Source organism: Trematomus bernacchii, unplaced genomic scaffold (genome assembly GCF_902827165.1).
Source record: "Trematomus bernacchii unplaced genomic scaffold, fTreBer1.1, whole genome shotgun sequence".
Classification (NCBI taxonomy): domain Eukaryota; kingdom Metazoa; phylum Chordata; class Actinopteri; order Perciformes; family Nototheniidae; genus Trematomus; species Trematomus bernacchii.
In genome coordinates, this window is record NW_022987641.1 from 3,489,345 (window position 1) to 3,506,520 (window position 17,176).

Here is a 17,176-nt window from a genome sequence, read left to right on the forward strand (position 1 = left end):
TTTGATTATTTAATAGGTATTTATATTTTATCCTATTTATTGATTTGGTCTTATATTATTTTACAGAGAGGGATCACCATTTCATTGTGTTTTTTTTTATCATACCTTTTAAGTATGTCATGATGTGTTTTGTTTTGTTTATTGCTGCATGTAAAACTGGTTGTGTTTTAAATTGTGATTTGTGCCTTTTTAAAGCACTTTGAGCTGCACCTGATGCATGAAAAGTGCTATACAAATAAAGCTTATTAGGGTCTGAGACCTAGGTCGGCGAAGACCCTATTGAAATCGGTTGCGCAGCGACCGATAAACCTTTGACCCCCGCAACATATGTGAAAACTCACCAAATGTTGCACGCGCGTCAGAAGTGGTGCAACTTCAGATGTGTAATTGGTTCCGGAACTTTGCGTAAAAAATTGCGTAGGCCACGCCCACTTCCGTTTTTAACGTAAACTCCCCCCACTTTAACTTTCACGTAAACGAACGAAACTCGCTACGCATATCTAGGGTGCGGAGACAAACCAAAAAGCCTCTTGGAGGGGTATAAAATAACGTACAGGAAGCCGGCCATTTTGAATTTGGTGTCGGAAAAACGCGATTTATCGCGTTTTTCGTCCTACGCACGAAATCTATCTTCTCCCAGGGACTTTATCCGTACGACTCGAAATTCGTCGGGTAGCGTCTCGAGACATGGGCAATTCAAAGTTATCACGGAAGTTTTTTTCTTTCGCACGGCATAGCCGTGAATTGGCGCCAAAGTTTGCGTTCGCTCCGATGCTAGGCGATCCCTCGCCATGGAACACGATGATGTCATAACGCCAACTGACATACTCAGAACGCCACCAAACTTCACATGATGGTTAACACTGCGGCCCTGAACAGCTCTTCATCAAATTTGATGTTACTTAATATGGCGTTACCATGGCAACGAATCCCTCGCCATAAAACACGGTGTCGCTGTAAATCCAATGGACACGGTCCCATCGTCCCCCAATCTTCACCTTTATATCACTGGTCCATGACTCAACAGCTCTACGTGAAATCTGAGATCTCACCGTATGCCGTTTCCATGGCAACGCATTCCTCGCCATAAAACACGGTGTCGCTGTAAGTCCAATGGACACGGTCCCATCGTCCCCCAATCTTCACTTTTATATCACCGGTCCATGACTCAACAGCTCTACGTGAAATCTGAGATCTCACCGTATGCCGTTTCCATGGCAACGCATCCCACGCCTTAAAACACGATGTTCTCTTAATTCAATGGAAAAGGTTCAAAACGGCACCAGACTTCAGATGACAGTTAATGGTCCGGCCCTCAACAGCTCTACGTGAAATCTGAGATCTCACCGTATGCCGTTTCCATGGCAACGCATCACTCGCCATAAAACACGATGTTGTCTTAAATCAATGGAAAAGGTTCAAAACGGCACCAGACTTCAGATGACAGTTAATGGTCCGGCCCTCAACAGCTCTACGTGAAATCTGAGATCTCACCGTATGCCGTTTCCTTGGCAACGCATCAGTCGCCATAAAACACGATGTTGTCTTAAGTCATTGGAAAATGGTCCAAACTGCACCAGACTTCAGATGACGACTACTAGTCCCTCCCACAACAGCTCTACGCCAATTCTGGGATGTCATCATATGCCGTTGCCATGGCAACGCATCCCACGCCGTAAAACACGATGTTGTCTTAATTCAATGGAAAAGGTTCAAAACGGCACCAGACTTCAGATGAGTTAATGGTCCGGCCCTCAACACCTCAATATGACAAAAGTAACTTTTCCTCAAAAGCTGTTGCCATGGCAACGCATCCCTCGCTGTTAAGCACGATATTGCTCTAACTCCTCTGTAAATGGTCAAAAAGGGTTCAAATGTCACATGTGTGCTAACCGTCAAGCCCTCGACACATATATGTGTCAGTTTTTAGATTTCGTCAAATGTCGTTGCTATGGTAACAAAATGGTCGCCGTGAAACACGGTTTTCTCATAACTCCAGTTAACATGCTCCAAACGGCACACAACTTTACAGGTTTGATAACGATGCAGCCCTCAACACATCTAAGCGTAGTATGGGGTGTCATCAAATTCCGTTGCCATGGAGACAGATCACTCGCCATCAAACACAATGTTTATGATACTGCTGTAACTCCTAAATACATTGTCCCATCGGCCTGAAACTTCCCACGTTGGCCGAGTCCTCGAGACACCTACACACCTTGACGTGCGGACAACAGCCTGCGGAGCGTCGAAGACCCGCTCAACGCTGCTTGCAGCTTTAATTATTATTATTATTAGATTGAACTTTAACAACAAAAACAGGCTTACATCAGCAGACGTGTGTTTCAAGTGAAATCACCTTACAGGATTTGGTGTGTTAACTTCCTGTATGACGAGATGTTGACCTGGAAGGGTCAGGTTCAGGTTTGAGTCAGGGGAGGAGAGAGGAGGGCATTAGGAATGAATCCAGAGACTATTTCAATGGGGGAAACCTGCAAAGCAGCATGTGTCATCTCACTATCATTCAGTGTTACAGGAGCAAAACCACCAGTGGGAAAACAAAAGGTAAGATCATATTTTACAGTTTATGAGACCATTATTGAGAGGATAGAAACTCTTTAATAAATGTATAATCTATTTAAAAAAATGAATGTATTTAAAAAATGCAATTTGAAATGCATGAATTTTAGTTTTATTGTGGTGTCTTTATTTATATAACTGATTCTTTTTTAGGATGTACATCTTCCTGGCCCTTCTTTATGTCTCTTTGGTGGCTCCTGGGTGCTCAAGATTTCTAACAAAGAGAGACTCCACCAGAAATAGTATACAAAGCATCATAACCATAGCCAAGATAACCCTGGTCCACATCAAGATGGTAAGGACAAAGGTTTGCTTGCAGTTGTAAAAGCACAATTTGCCAGATATTAACAGTGGAATCTAATAAGTGTGCTTCAAGAAACATGTGGAATATTTATCCTGCTTCACTTTTAGAAAGTTTAGGTATAAAATGACATGTTCTCCTTGTTTTTCTTTAGTTTCCATTGGATCCACAGATAGAAACCAGCACTCCTTCCATAGAGGGACTGACTAGTATCTGCCATGACCTCGGACATTTAGAAAATGAGCTGCAGAACCCTTTCACAGATGTCGTCGGCCAGATTGTGGCTGATGTCTCCAGTTTGGAGGGAAGGGTTCGTTCCTTCACCCTGACTATGGACTGTCCCATCCAGGCACGACCCAGAGGAGAGACGTCCAACACCAACTTCCCCGACAGCCGGCTCCAGCTGACTCTGACCAAGGTGCAGCGCTACCTGGATGAGTTTCTTCTCCAAGAGGACAAACTCAAGGTCTGCTGAGAAATCCACACTTCTATCAAACGTATGCAAGTCCTTCCATAATAGCTCAGCGACGTCAACAACCTTTGCACATATCTTGCACTTTATTTCATATTTCTACAATAATGCTCCTCCAATGGTTGCTAAACTTTTTGCATGTAATCCTAGTAGCTTTTTTTATAAAATGTTTTAAATGGTGCACTTATTTATTGACTAGACTATTATTAAAATTGTTTTAATATTTGAAAAAAACTGAATATAGCAAGCTTTTTTGCCAGTATGGTTTACAATTAGAAAAAGGTTTTTTGGTTTTTAGTATGGGTGATATGTTAAAGTTATTTTAGAGGAAAAGTACACAAAACTATTTGATGATTGTGCAATGTTATTGGTGTTTGTGATAACAATGTTTGTATACAATAAAAGAAGACCTAAATTCAAACAAAAAGAGTTGGGTCTCATTTTCATTGAGTGCACTTATAACATATGGTATGGTTAAGGAGTTACATGACATGAATACCATTGGAAAGAATTAAGACTTTTCAAACTATATTTTCATTGAATTATTAATGAATAATTCAATGAAAATACAGTTCGATGATATGAATGTTAAATGAAAGGTGGATTAAAATCTAATAAAAGCAGTGTGAACTACTTGTACCCTGTGGTATAACAATTTTGCATTGATTTTGACTCATAAAGTCTTCGAGGCTTTCATCAAAAAACATTAAATAAATATATCCAGATAAAATAGAAAAAGCATTACAATCCCAAGAGGTGTTCCTTCTCTTATAGTGTAGGAATAGCCTACAAATCTGAATCTGCAAGAAAGGAGACTGCTGGGTTGTCATACAAAAATCTGAAATGTATCTTCTTTTTACATTTTAGTTAAATACATGTTCACTAATACTGGCAAGTTAGCGTGAAAGTAATGACAATAAATGGTTTTGTGTCTTTCAAACAGAGGTGGGGGAAGTACTCAGATCTTGTGGTTACTGAGTATAATTAGAAGTACTAAAGTGTAGGAATAGTCCTGCATTCAAAATGTTACTCAAGTGAAAGTACAAAAGTATTGGCATATAGGCCTACATATACTTAAAGTACCAAAATTAAAAGTAGTCATTCTGCAGATTGGTCCATTTCAGAATAATATATATGATATGTTTTATTATGATTGATGCATTAAAAGTGTTATCAAAGCTGGTAAAGGTGCAGCTAGTTTTAATGACTTTGTATACTGCAGGGTAGCTTGTGAATTTACTCCAGGTGGAACTAAAGTCTGATTTAAGAGTTGATTATATTTCACATTAGGCCTATTTATCCAAATCTGTAAAGTAACTAAAGGTAGTAAAAAAAATGGGTGGAGTAAAAGTTAACAATTTACCTCTGAACTGTAGTGGGGTAGAAGTACAAAGTAGCAAAACATTGAAATACTCAAGTACAAGTAGGCCTACCTAACAATTATATTTACTTTGTACTGAGTAAATGTACTTAGTTAATTTACACCACTGCTTTCAAACGGTTATTTATTCACGGTCTATCAAGTGTAACCCTTTGACTGAATGTCTGTTAAATATCCAACCTAAAACTAATGTCATCTTGGTTTAGCCAACTACCTAGCTAAAAACCAGCAGACATTTTTAGCTAGCATGCTGCTCCACGTCACATATTTGTCTACGTCACTTAACACTCTCTTTAGACATCCATGCTAGCTCATTATAGCAAGCAGCAACCATAATCTACATTTATGTCTTCAATATAACACCACCAGTTAGTATGAGTGCTGACGGTACACTCGAAACGCACATCTCTCCACAGGTTCATCCGGGCCTCACATTAAATGCAGAAAGCCACTTGCAATACCAGTGTTTCAACAGCAGATGTCACCATTTCCTACTGTATCAAATGCTTGGAAAAGGTGAACCACAACACAAGCGCTTTCAGTGCTTCAGAAGGCCTCTTCCCCAAAACCCTTACGTTAAAAGTTTACAATTCTGCAATAATCTCAACACTCACCTTTCTTCTATCCAACTGGAACTGGTTGCAGTGTCGGCCATGTTTCCATCACCTGCTTGCTTCAAATTCACTTTTTTAAATCCAGTTCAGGTAATGGATACACAGTTCTCTGATGTTTTTAATGCTTCTCCGATCTGTAAATTAGATGTGAACTGTGCTTTTAATGCTGATGAGCTTATCTCCATGTTTGACTCGACATGCACACTAATACTGGATTCTGTTGCTCCTTTTACGCTTAGACGCACCAAAGTTCTCTCAGAGTCGTGGCTCAATGACTGTACTCGCGCTCTTAGAAGCACCTGCAGGCGTGCAGAGAGAAAATGGAAAAAGGATAAACTCAATGTCTCCCTAGAAATCCTTCGTGCTTGCCTTTCTGACTACCAGACGGCAGTCAAAGCAGCCAAAACAGAGCACATTTCTCTGTTAATCTCCAAAAACAGCCATAAACCTCAGGTTCTTTTTAATGTCCTCAACTCTATCATTAATCCCTGTGATGTTTCTTCTATTGTCCCATCGACTACTCTCTGTGATAAGTTTCTTACATTTTTTATTGAAAAAGTATCTGCTCTTAGGCTAGCCCACACTAGTGCTATCCCAGATCCTGCTCCTTTTCTGTGCCCTGCTGTCCTCGACCACTTTGAGCCTGTATATCCCTCTCTTCTCTCTTGGATGTAGTCAAGCACCTGCGGCCGACAAACTGCACCTCAGACAGCATTCCCTCTCGCCTTCTCAGAGATGTTTTTGATTCAGTTGGAGCAAGTATTTTATTACTTTTAAACACCTCTCTTAGCTCAGGATGTGTCCCAGCTGCCTTCAAACATGCTGTGGTTAAGCCACTACTTAAAAAGAAAAATCTCGACCCCTCCATTCTCGCAGATTTTAGGCCCATCTCCCAGCTACCTTTTTTATCAAAAGCCCTGGAGCGAGTAGTCTACGCCCAGCTGCAGTCTTTTTTAACCATGCATGGAATCCATGAAAAGTTTCAGTCTGGCTTCAAACCCATGCACAGCACTGAAACAGCCCTTTTAAGAGTTTTTAATGATCTGCTCCTAGCCGCCGACTCAGGTAGCCCAGCTGTCTTGGTGCTGTTAGACCTGACAGCTGCCTTTGACACTGTGGACCATAGCATCCTGTTGTCACGGCTTGAACAGTCCGCTGGCATCACAGGCTCTGCCCTTGCATGGTTCAGGTCCTACCTCACAGACCGTAGCTTCTCAGTACAGCTAGGTGCCTTCTCCTCTGCCAAAGCCCGTCTTACCTGTGGGGTTCCCCAAGGCTCGATTCTGGGCCCCATCCTTTTTCTACTGTACATACTGCCCCTAGGTTCAATTCTCACTAAACATAATATTCCCTTCCACTGCTACGCCGACGATGTACAGATCTATCTGCCTCTCAAAGCAAATGTCAAACACTCACTACAGCAGTTGATGGACTGCTTAACAGAGCTAAAATCCTGGCTGAGCAAAAACTTTCTCAACCTCAACGAGAACAAGACTGAGGTCATCTTTTTTGGACCCCAACCTCCGGCCTCTCCGGTTGATATTCTGGGCTCTCTCAAAAAAAACATCCTCCCCTCGGTCATGAACCTTGGAGTGACCTTCACTAGCACTTTTAAATTCGACAAGCAGGTCAGCACCGTAGTCAAATCCTGCTTTTTTTAAATAAGACTATTGGCCAAAACCAAGTCGCATTTATCTTTTAATGACTTAGAAAGAGTTATTAACGCCTTTGTAACCTCAAGACTGGACTATTGCAACACTCTGTATGTGGGTATGGACCAGGCCTCAATTAAACGCCTGCAGCTAGTCCAAAACGCAGCTGCACGTTTGCTGACTGGCCACAAAAAGCGTGACCACATCACCCCAATTCTGGCCTCACTACACTGGCTTCCAGTTCGGTTCAGAATTGATTTTAAAATCCTTTTATTTGTTTTTAAAGCACTAAATGGGCTGGCTCCGGCCTATATAGCCGAACTCCTCCAGCGCTACACCCCAGCCAGAGCTTTAAGGTCTGCTGACCAGCTGCTGCTGGTAGTGCCCAAGACCAGGCTTAAAACCCGAGGGCACCGAGCCTTCGCAGCAACTGGCCCTAGGTTCTGGAACACTCTGCCCCTCCATGTGAGGTCGGCCCAGACCCTAGGGGTTTTTAAATCTACACTAAAAACACACTTCTTCTCTCTGGCCTTCTAGTTAGAGCGGAGTACGACTCCTGACTTTTCCTTGTGTTTTTTATTTTATTTTTTTATATATATCTGTTGTAATTTATTGTCTTTTATTGTGATTGTATTAATGTGTTTTTATTACATGTACAGCACTTTGGCTCGACCAAAAATCGCTTTTAAATGTGCTTTATAAATAAAACTTGATTTGATTTGATTTGATTCCTGCTGCCAGCTGACAATCCATTGCTGCCTTAGCTCCCTGGCCTTCCGGCCCTAGCCCTTTCTTGGTCCCCCGGCTTCCTTTATTTTTTGTTTGTCTGTTTGTTTTGTTTGTCCACCATGTACAGCGACCTTGGGTCCCTTGAAAGGCGCTATATAAATATCATTTATTATTATTATTAGCTGTCCTACATCATGTTGAAAATGGCTTGCTGCCTGACCTATTATCCCTCAAGTAACAAAATCCCACCATGCACTGACTATCTAAAGCTGCCTTTGCCGTTCATATACATTGGTGTCGGGAAAAAAAACACGGGTGACGAGAGAGGTTAGTAACAATTAGGGATGTCCCGATCACCTTTTTTTGCTCCCGATCCGATTCCGATCATTTGATTTTGACAATCTGCCGATACCGATTTTTCCCGATCCGATCTTTATGCAATGCATTAAGAGGAAAAAAAAGGTAACAGATAACGGCTGGTCATCCAACGCGATGAATTCAGCTATCTTGGCTGTTCTGGGGTAGTTTCTCTTTCCTTTTAAAAGTCTCTGAAAGTGTCGGTTGTTTCAGTGCCGTTACCTGAGTGGCCGCTGTGTACTCGTCGTGTTGTTGTTGGTGGTGTTTGTATTATGGCGCATTTCCACTACACGGTCGGCCTCGGCCACACTCGGTACGGCTCGGCTGCGTTGGGCCTTAACAGGGCCGACTCACTTCATGCTGCGCTTCCATTACAGTTTAGGAACTGGGGTAGTTACTATAGTAACGCAGTGTAGGCGGAGCCGTGACGTCATCTTCAATGAGAAATCCAGAAACACAACACAGCCGTTAGCTGTGAGCACTCAGAGCTCACAGCTCCTTATATATGTTCAGAAACTCGACAAAAGTTAAACAAGTACACACCACAGACTGCCTGTGTCATGGTGAATACAGTCGCTGCTTTATTTATGTCTGTATAGGCCGTTGTTGTGAGTGTGGACGGTCGGGGCATATACTGCGTTAGCTTAGCCAATCTCCATCTAGAAAAACACGAATTTTAAAAGGTTTTTCGCCTGCCGTCTGTCTGCAGACTTGACAAAGCATTAATTCATGGTTTTTACTAACCGGTATCAGTATGTTGTTACTTCGGCATCATTTTGAAACGTGTATTACAATTAAATCACGGTCAAATATGTCCATCTTGTTGTAGTTCTAGCCCTCTTGCCAGCGCTCCTCTCTCTAGTTTAGCATACTCAGCCCGACTCAGCCCTGTTTGTTGGCCCCGATAGAACCACAATTTTCTAGGGCCAGAAAAGAGGGGAAAAAGTGGCCCCGCGCCGTGCCGCGCCGGAACGAGGCCTAGTGGAAGCACAACCAAAAAAGGGGACGGCACGACACGGCACGCTTAAAGCGAGCTACGCGCTGCAATGGAAATGCGCCATTAGATTGGTCATGTTGAACGTAGCTCTGTTCTTTCCACCACGCGGAACCTCCGCCTTGCAAACATTGCATCTGGCTGTTACACTGCCTTCGCTTTCAATTTTATAATACTTCCAAACTCCTGACATTTTCTCTGTCCCGACTCCCGAGTCACCAGCTGAACGTAGCCTCTTGTTAGCTTACTGCTACTATTAGACACTGCGCCCTGCCCACTCTGTTGCCAGATTTGAGAGAAATCAGCAACCAGGTCTATGCAAACAAGCCCAAAAGAAGCAACACATACATGATGTTGTGTAATTTTAACCCAAAACTAAGGCCTCAGGATGACTTTAAGACGTGAACATGGTCATTTTTGTTTTGTAACATTAAATAAAATGTATAAAAATATTTTATAAAAAAAAAAAAAAAAAAAAAAAAAATTCCGATCCCCGATTTTTTTCTCCCGATCGCCGATCACGTGAAAATCACGTGATCGGCTCCGATCCCCGATCACGTGATCGGATCGGGACATCCCTAGTAACAATGCAATGCACATTTAACTTTATTTCTAAATATTATCTTACATTTTGTGCAAAAACCTGGTCTCTGATATCAATGTGCAAACACAGGTAGTTAAAGAACACGTCTTGTGCAAAGCAAGCATCTCATGACAAAAGGCTACTCAATCAATAGTTAAATAGTGCATATCAATTTAAATATATCCTTAAATAAAATCTGAACTAAACAATACAGAATGCTTTACAAGGAGTCAAAATGATCTGTTAAGTTATACTAGTAAATAATGCCACAGCTGCAAGATGAAAGGATCAAAGAGCATTGTCTTTGAATTCATAAAAAGCAGTTTACATTTCTGCTTTGAGGGAGGAAATAGGCAGCAAGTTCAAGAATTTCTCCAGCGTGGACAGGTAGTCTTCTCGGTGGCATCGCAAGTGGGCTGCATGTTTGGACTCCTTCCACTTCCTGCTCTCCACAGTCATACCCCTCCTCTTCCATCGGTCCATTAACGTTTCCATGTCAGCCGAGTTGGATAGGGCGTCGTTTTCACTGAAGAAGAAAAGTGCTGGCGCAGTAATCGGGATGTCTTGGAAAACTTGGATGCTTTTGTTGTAGAGGTCTGCTGTGTGGGTTTTGAAGAGCCAGAAGTAAAGCATAGCGATATTTTTGACAAAGCTCTCTAAACGCGGAACGAGAGTCTTGCCAAGGCCTGAATAGAGAGAAAGTAAAACAAGAGGGTTAATATTTAATAGTAAGTGGTATTATTACATAAATATACACAACATATTACTGTATGTGGCTGGGTTTCAAACTTTAATACTGCTGAAGGTTATGAGCCACAGCTGAAGTGCTTTCTAGTGGGTTTTTTGTCTATATTTTCTTACATTTCTGAAGAATTTTCCCCATTTAAAGAATGCTGAATTAGCCATTAGTGGTCCCTGTTTACAATAGTTGAACACGCGACCATCACTGGGTTACGTTGATACTGAAAAAAACTTAAAGGTCCCATTTCATGCTTTTCCGGTTATTACCCGTCCCCTTGTGTGTTATGTAGCTTGTTCTGCATGTAAACGGTCTGCAGAGTCACAAACCCTCAAAGTACACCCTGTAGCGAGTAAAACTCTAACACAGAAAAGACCTGTCTATGCTGCCCCAGAACGCCTCGTTGGAGATTTTTATTTTTCCACTTTAATTCTTCCTGGTCATAGTGACGTAACGGCTCCGAGCTCCACACACACACACACACACACACACACACACACACACACACACACACACACACACACACACACACACACACACACACACACACACACACACACACACACACACACACACACACACACACACACACACACCACACACACACACACACACACACACACACACACACACACACACACACCACACCACACACACCACACACCACACACACACACACACACACTCACTCACTCACTCAGCCTTATCTTTTCCACACACACACACTCACAGCCTGGCTCTGAGTGTGTGTGTGTGCTCAGGCTGAGTTCCGCGGTGTCTCGCTGTCTCGCAGACCCCACGCAGCAACCAGGAAACAACACCAGTAATCCAGCTCACACTGTCCGCTCCTCGATCCTCAAAGGGCGGAGCAGCGAGCCCCGCAACGTCCCGCCAACACGGCACCCAGACCCCACGCAGCATTCTCATCTGTTTGTCATTACTGGTGTCATTTTCTGGTTGTTAACAAACGCCATTGTAACACATAATCACTGATGTTCCGCTGTAACGGTGGTGGACTCATCAGAACAGTGTGGGCTAGCTGACCAATCAGAGCACAGTGGGCTCATAGGGAGGGGGGGGGGGGGGCAGGAGCTCCAACAAGCCGTTTAGGACAGAGAGTGAATACACATACTATACAGAGATGCTGTATGAGAAACCAATGTGATTTTGGAACATTGAACAATGTAAATCTATTCTAGTAGACCTCAACAATGGAATTATGATCAGTAGAAATGGCCATGTCATGGGACCTTTAAAAATGTGAAATGTGTGGGTAGGTTCTGAAACCTTTTCTACAATTTTAAGGCCGATTTATAAGAGATTATGATATACTGGCATATTTAAAGTCATACTAAAGTTTGAAATAACATGTTAAGTCTGTTATATGCCTAAATCGTAAAAAAATATGAACACCATGTCCAAATATTATAACTGAACTGATGAATGTATAAATCGTTTGCACACACTCTCCTTAGGCAGCACAGAAAGGAGCAGCCACAAATAAAACTGGTCAGCTGACAAGTTAATTATTTAAAGATCTGACTGGCATATAACACGAAAAGTAACCTGAGGAGAGCGACACTCACTCACCTATCGCCATATGCTCCAGACTCCCAACCACCAGGCTGTCATAGATGTGTCCTATCACCCTCTTGGCCAGGCCTGCATGTTTTTCCTCTCCCTCAGCAATGTGGGTAAGTGTCTGTGTGAAAGTGTAGCCCCCGATGGAGGAGGCATGGACCAGCACCGCCCTCCCTGCAAACTGAGGCTCCTCCAGAACCTTCAAAACCTCCATCCCGTAGTCTAGCCCCCACCGAGGCCACAGGAAGTGCATCACACTGCTCTGGACCAGCAGGACATCCAGGCCCCGGTCCAGGTAAAGGTCCCGGTACTTGGCCACTGCCACTTTCCGGGCACCGAGCCAGGAGAAGAAAACAAGAAGGGGCCGGGCAGTGGATTCAGATTGTGATTGGTTTTGGGAGGAGGCAGATGTGTGTGAAGGAGAATCTGAGAGCAATGGAGAGGAGGAGGAGGGGTCTGCGGGGGAGGGGTCACTGAGGGGCTGAGCTGAGGGTGATGGGGTAGAAATAGGGCAGAGTGCAGTGTGCAATTGAGATTCTTTGACAGCAGATAATGTCTGTTCCTCTGGCCCCGAGAGTGGAGCGAAATAATAAGTTATGCCCTTGCTGATACTCCTGGCAACGCACTTTCCTCCATTGATGTGATCAGACGGGCATATGTCACGCCTAAAGAGAAATCAGAAATCCTTTATTGGAATGGGTAATATGCATTGCTACAGCAAAGGGACCAGTGCAGATAATAGGCACACATAAAACAAGACAATCATATATAGACAAGCTTCACATACATGGTAAAACAAATATAAAAGATTTAAAAACTGTCAATTTTAATTCATTCCTACACTCAGGGAATATGGAAATGGTTATTTTGTATTTAACTGACGATTTCACTCCACATCGTCCTGAGAATCAGAAAATCAAATATTGCAGTTTTGTTTGGCATCAACAAAAAACTAAATATTATTTTATTTTTCAATAATGTCACTAATCTCCTATGTGACACGTCTGCTACATCCATGATAATCATGAGTTTTTCATCTTGCCTGGGGGGGAAAGGTTAAAATAGATGAGATCTGCTTTAAAACCATGTTTAAAACGCTTCAACTACAACTACCAATGGCGATGCAACTGGAGAAATATTCCTCGCTGATTATAAATGCGTATTGCAAAAATCATAACCGGTTCTCAGTTTTTTAGACGGATGTAGAACAACATCAGCTTCTTCCTTTTTATTTAAATGCTCATGCAAGTTGCCCTTGATATCAAAGCAGAATATAATCGTGTTACCCAGAGGAGAGCAGCAGGTTCCCCATTCTGCGGAGTTACAATGTCCCGGGCCGCCCTGGTGCTCCTGTTCGCCTGAAAATGACTTCGGTCGGCCGGCCAGATCTGTCGCGGAGGCGGAGGTGCCGGCTCGGTGACGTATGAGGTGCTTCTTCTTCTTCGTGTGGTTGGTGGTGTTTTATTGGCGGTTGGCAAACAACGACATGCTGCATTACCGCCACCGTCTGGTGTCTGGTGGATTGGGACAGTAGCACCAGCGCCATATAGATAGATTCTATTATACGGCTCTGAGTAGCACTAATAGAAAAATACAATAAGAAATATGACATTATGAATGAATTCAAACTACATGATGCTTCAGTCTGTGCTTTAATACACTCTAAATGCATGTCGTAGCCTCCTAAAAGTAGCTGCCTCTTTTGAAATATGATAAGCATATTGTTTTAATCCAATAGTACCATAGCAAAATATCACTCGTTTTAACTCTGCATCATGTCATTGTCTGCTAATGTTGTTGCCCATCAGTTATTATGAATTCCACGTCTGTGTCTTTACCCAAAACATAGCAATACAGAGTTATTTAGGCTAAGATAGTAAACATTTTATTAGTGGAGCTTAAACAGAGCTTACGCTTATGCTATTCATATTTCAAAGGACCTCGTGTTCGGAAAAAGCTATTACTGTGGCCATACCCTCATGAAGTCACATTGGCCTCACTACCCTTCATCTAAACAGGGAAACATAATAAGGTCATGTCCCATATTTGTTCTGACCTACTGATATCTGACTGCAATACAAGTTAGTGCCACTAGATGAAGCTAGAGACTAACGCAGAGGATTTGATGACTTCCAAAGTCACTTTTTGGGCCTCGTGGTGTTCATAAGTCTTAATTCACATCCTTCCCTTGAGAAATGTTAAGAATTAGATTGATGTAAAATGAAATGCATTCCAGAAATGCAATATATTCGCTATCTCCTTATTATTATTTTTAGCTGTCCAACTACTCAAACCCTGCTAACTATTTCTAGGATATGTCTTTTTTAAAACTGCCTTTAAGACATGTATATTTTATTGTCTCAGAATTCCTCAAAGATTAATCATTATAAAACGATGATATTCTATAATTCCACTTAAAGTGCCATACTTGATCAAATGTATTTTCTCCTGTTATTCTTTTACCTTAGTTGTATCTGTTATGTCCATTTCTACTATTATAAAGAGCAAAACAAAAAGTGAAAATCTTATTTTATAAAGGTTATTGCATAATTATATAATAAATCGGCCATGTCTTCATCCATTTTAGTTTTTTATTTAAAACGTACCATTTGAACCTGAGATACTGATTGCATAATCTGATGTTTACAGTTCTTTTAGATCATTTCAACCAGCAAATGACTTTTTAGCTGCCGTAAACACGTCACCTTGTCCACATTTGGATGGCTCAGTGGGAAGACACCAAACCAGCAAACTGGAAATATTAGGCACATCAACCTGTTTGTGATGTACCTATCTTATCCCTGATGCTTTTTTTTAGCTCCAGATTGACCTTTAAATCCCCTTTAGAATCAGAAATATGTTCTTTTTCGACAGAATCACGTACAGTATATTAAATGTATCTGAATGTAAGAATATGAATCTTGAGTGAGATAATTAAACAGGCTTTTATGGCTGTACAATTTCTACAGTTCTTTTGTATCATTTTATACATGTTGCCATTAGCAATTCATATTATTCCTAACCTTGGGATTTTAAAATAAGGTTACGAGGGTTTAAAAAAGGTTTGGCAGCGCAGCATGAGTTTTCAGAGTTATGTTATTTGCATTACGCTTGCATGCATGTTACTGTTTTTCTTTGTGGCCTTCAAACCACAAAAATGTCTTCACTGAAATCAGCATCACTTCATCAGTACTGCTGGCTGTAAATGTGAACCACGGTTGTCATGACAGTGTTTTGTGTACACTAGGTGACTGCAAAATGGCTGCCATAGTTGTGATCAGGTCTTTCCATTATTTCACATACAGGCAGCAGAGGCAGTTTAAGGTCAGCACATTCACTCACTTTCTCTTTTTCCCCCTTTTCCCCTGGATATATTTTCTGCAGTCATTTCAGTTGTGACTTGACTTGCTTGTATCCTAGTTATGTGTTGCCCACATAAACATAAGGTTGTTTTTTAGAAACCTGCACACACATTAAATACACATTTTGAGGAACCTTCTGGCTGTATTCTGTTAGAAACCAATAATTAAACAATCATATCCAGGTTTCTGATCCGGCCTCATCAACTCTTTATAGCAGCAGTTAGTCAACAAAACTAATCATTTAAAGGTAACCAAGCTGTATTTTCTTAATGCATCAACATATTCACCATGGTTGCTAACTTTATCAAAACTAAGAGCTGAAATAGAGCTAAGGGGAAGTGCGAAGTCTGTTGACCCCTTTTACTTTACACAGTTGTTAACAGGGTTGGGAGGGTTACTTTAAAATGTAATCTGTTACAACTACTAGCTACCTGTAACAAATCTTATCTTACAATATATAAGACAATAGATAGAGGTAATAGAGGTAATGTAACCTTAAAAAGAAGAAACCAAGATATTTATGATAAAATATGTGTTCTACATTTAGGCAAAACATACAGAATAGTAGAGCATAAAAAAGTGTTTTAGTTTAATATATCAATTAAAAGCAAACAATATTTTTGTTTTAATAAATCAGGTGCCCACCTGCTGCATTAAAAAATATATTTAAAATAAAGAATAGCCTAAATGAAAACCTAAAACAAAATTCAGGCAGTACGTCTACCTATAATATATTCATCTTTATTGATACATTACAAAAATGTACTTTTTTTTGTCATCCGCCACTCCCAAAGCCTGATTGTAAGCATAAACATATGTATCCAGGTTTAGTTTCAATAGTGTGATTAGTGTGATTAGTGTGTGTGTGTGTGTGTGTGTGTGTGTGTGTGTGTGTGTGTGTGTGTGTGTGTGTGTGTGTGTGTGTGTGTGTGTGTGTGTGTGTGTGTGTGCGCGTGTGCAACAGAAAAAGCCGGACGTGATCTCTGCCTGGCTCAGCATGATCACTTTCGGGTTCAGTCTAGCAGGAAAAAGTTTGAGTCCCACAAAAACTCAACCCTGGCCTCAGAGGCCACGTGCTTGTCTTACCCTCAGCACTAACCCCCCTCTCTACCCCCACCTAACATTATCCTATTTAGGACCCCCCCCCCTCATCCCTGCTGATCCTCTATACATTTCCCCTCATCAAAACGCTCTCTCCTAGGAAGAGAAAGCCTCCATCACTCTCTTCTGACCCCCCTGTAAAGCTCCAAGGCCTCTCACCCGTCTCCCCCTCTCAGCCCCTCAGACCACCCCCATATTGCTGCCGCACAAAACCCCAGCCTTTTCTTTTTGCATTGTTTCACTGTGTCCCCTATTGTCCGAGTAAAGAGAGAAAGTTGGGAGGGGGGGCAGAGAAGAAAAAGAGGGGAGGAGGGGAGAATGTGCCCTCTCTGTTCTCTGGGCGGGGGGGTCAACCCACATCAGGGTGTGGACATTCCGTTTCAGTTTCCTGCTTTTCTCCAAGACTTTTCCTTTTACTCCTCTCTTTCCTTATCTCTGTTAGATATTCTCCTGGTATCATGTGCCGTTCTAACCTGATAAAACACACAGAGGATTTACTTTATTTTCATTTTAGTTTGTAGGGGCAGGTGGCGATAACACCATTTGAGGCTAAGTAATCACAACAAAACCATCTGAATAGGTATTTCTTTACCCAAACTATAACTCCAGCAATTTGCAAGTTTATGGTGACTCATGTTTTCAAGGCCTACTGAATTGTTATGAATAAAGAGCAAAACACTCTGGAGTTTTGCTTTTATCCAGCGTATTCTTTCCTTGCGCTCTTCAATGC

The 17,176-nt window shown here is 41.8% G+C and overlaps 2 protein-coding genes across 2 annotated transcripts; one reads left to right on the forward strand and one right to left on the reverse strand.

Annotated features, from left to right (window-relative positions):
- Positions 1-2,734: 2,734 nt before the first annotated feature.
- Positions 2,735-3,356, forward strand: LOC117485089 (leptin-B-like). The gene is made up of 2 exons (XM_034133704.1): positions 2,735-2,887; positions 3,036-3,356. The coding sequence occupies exons 1-2, from the start codon at positions 2,735-2,737 to the stop codon at positions 3,354-3,356; spliced, it is 474 nt and encodes a 157-aa protein (XP_033989595.1).
- Positions 3,357-9,662: 6,306 nt separating this feature from the next.
- On the reverse strand, positions 9,663-13,418 carry LOC117484998. The gene is made up of 3 exons (XM_034133544.1): positions 13,270-13,418; positions 11,993-12,648; positions 9,663-10,349 (listed from the first exon to the last, which is right to left on the reverse strand). The coding sequence occupies exons 1-3, from the start codon at positions 13,293-13,295 to the stop codon at positions 9,988-9,990; spliced, it is 1,044 nt and encodes a 347-aa protein (XP_033989435.1). The 5' UTR covers positions 13,296-13,418; the 3' UTR covers positions 9,663-9,987.
- Between the last annotated feature and the right edge of the window lie 3,758 nt (positions 13,419-17,176).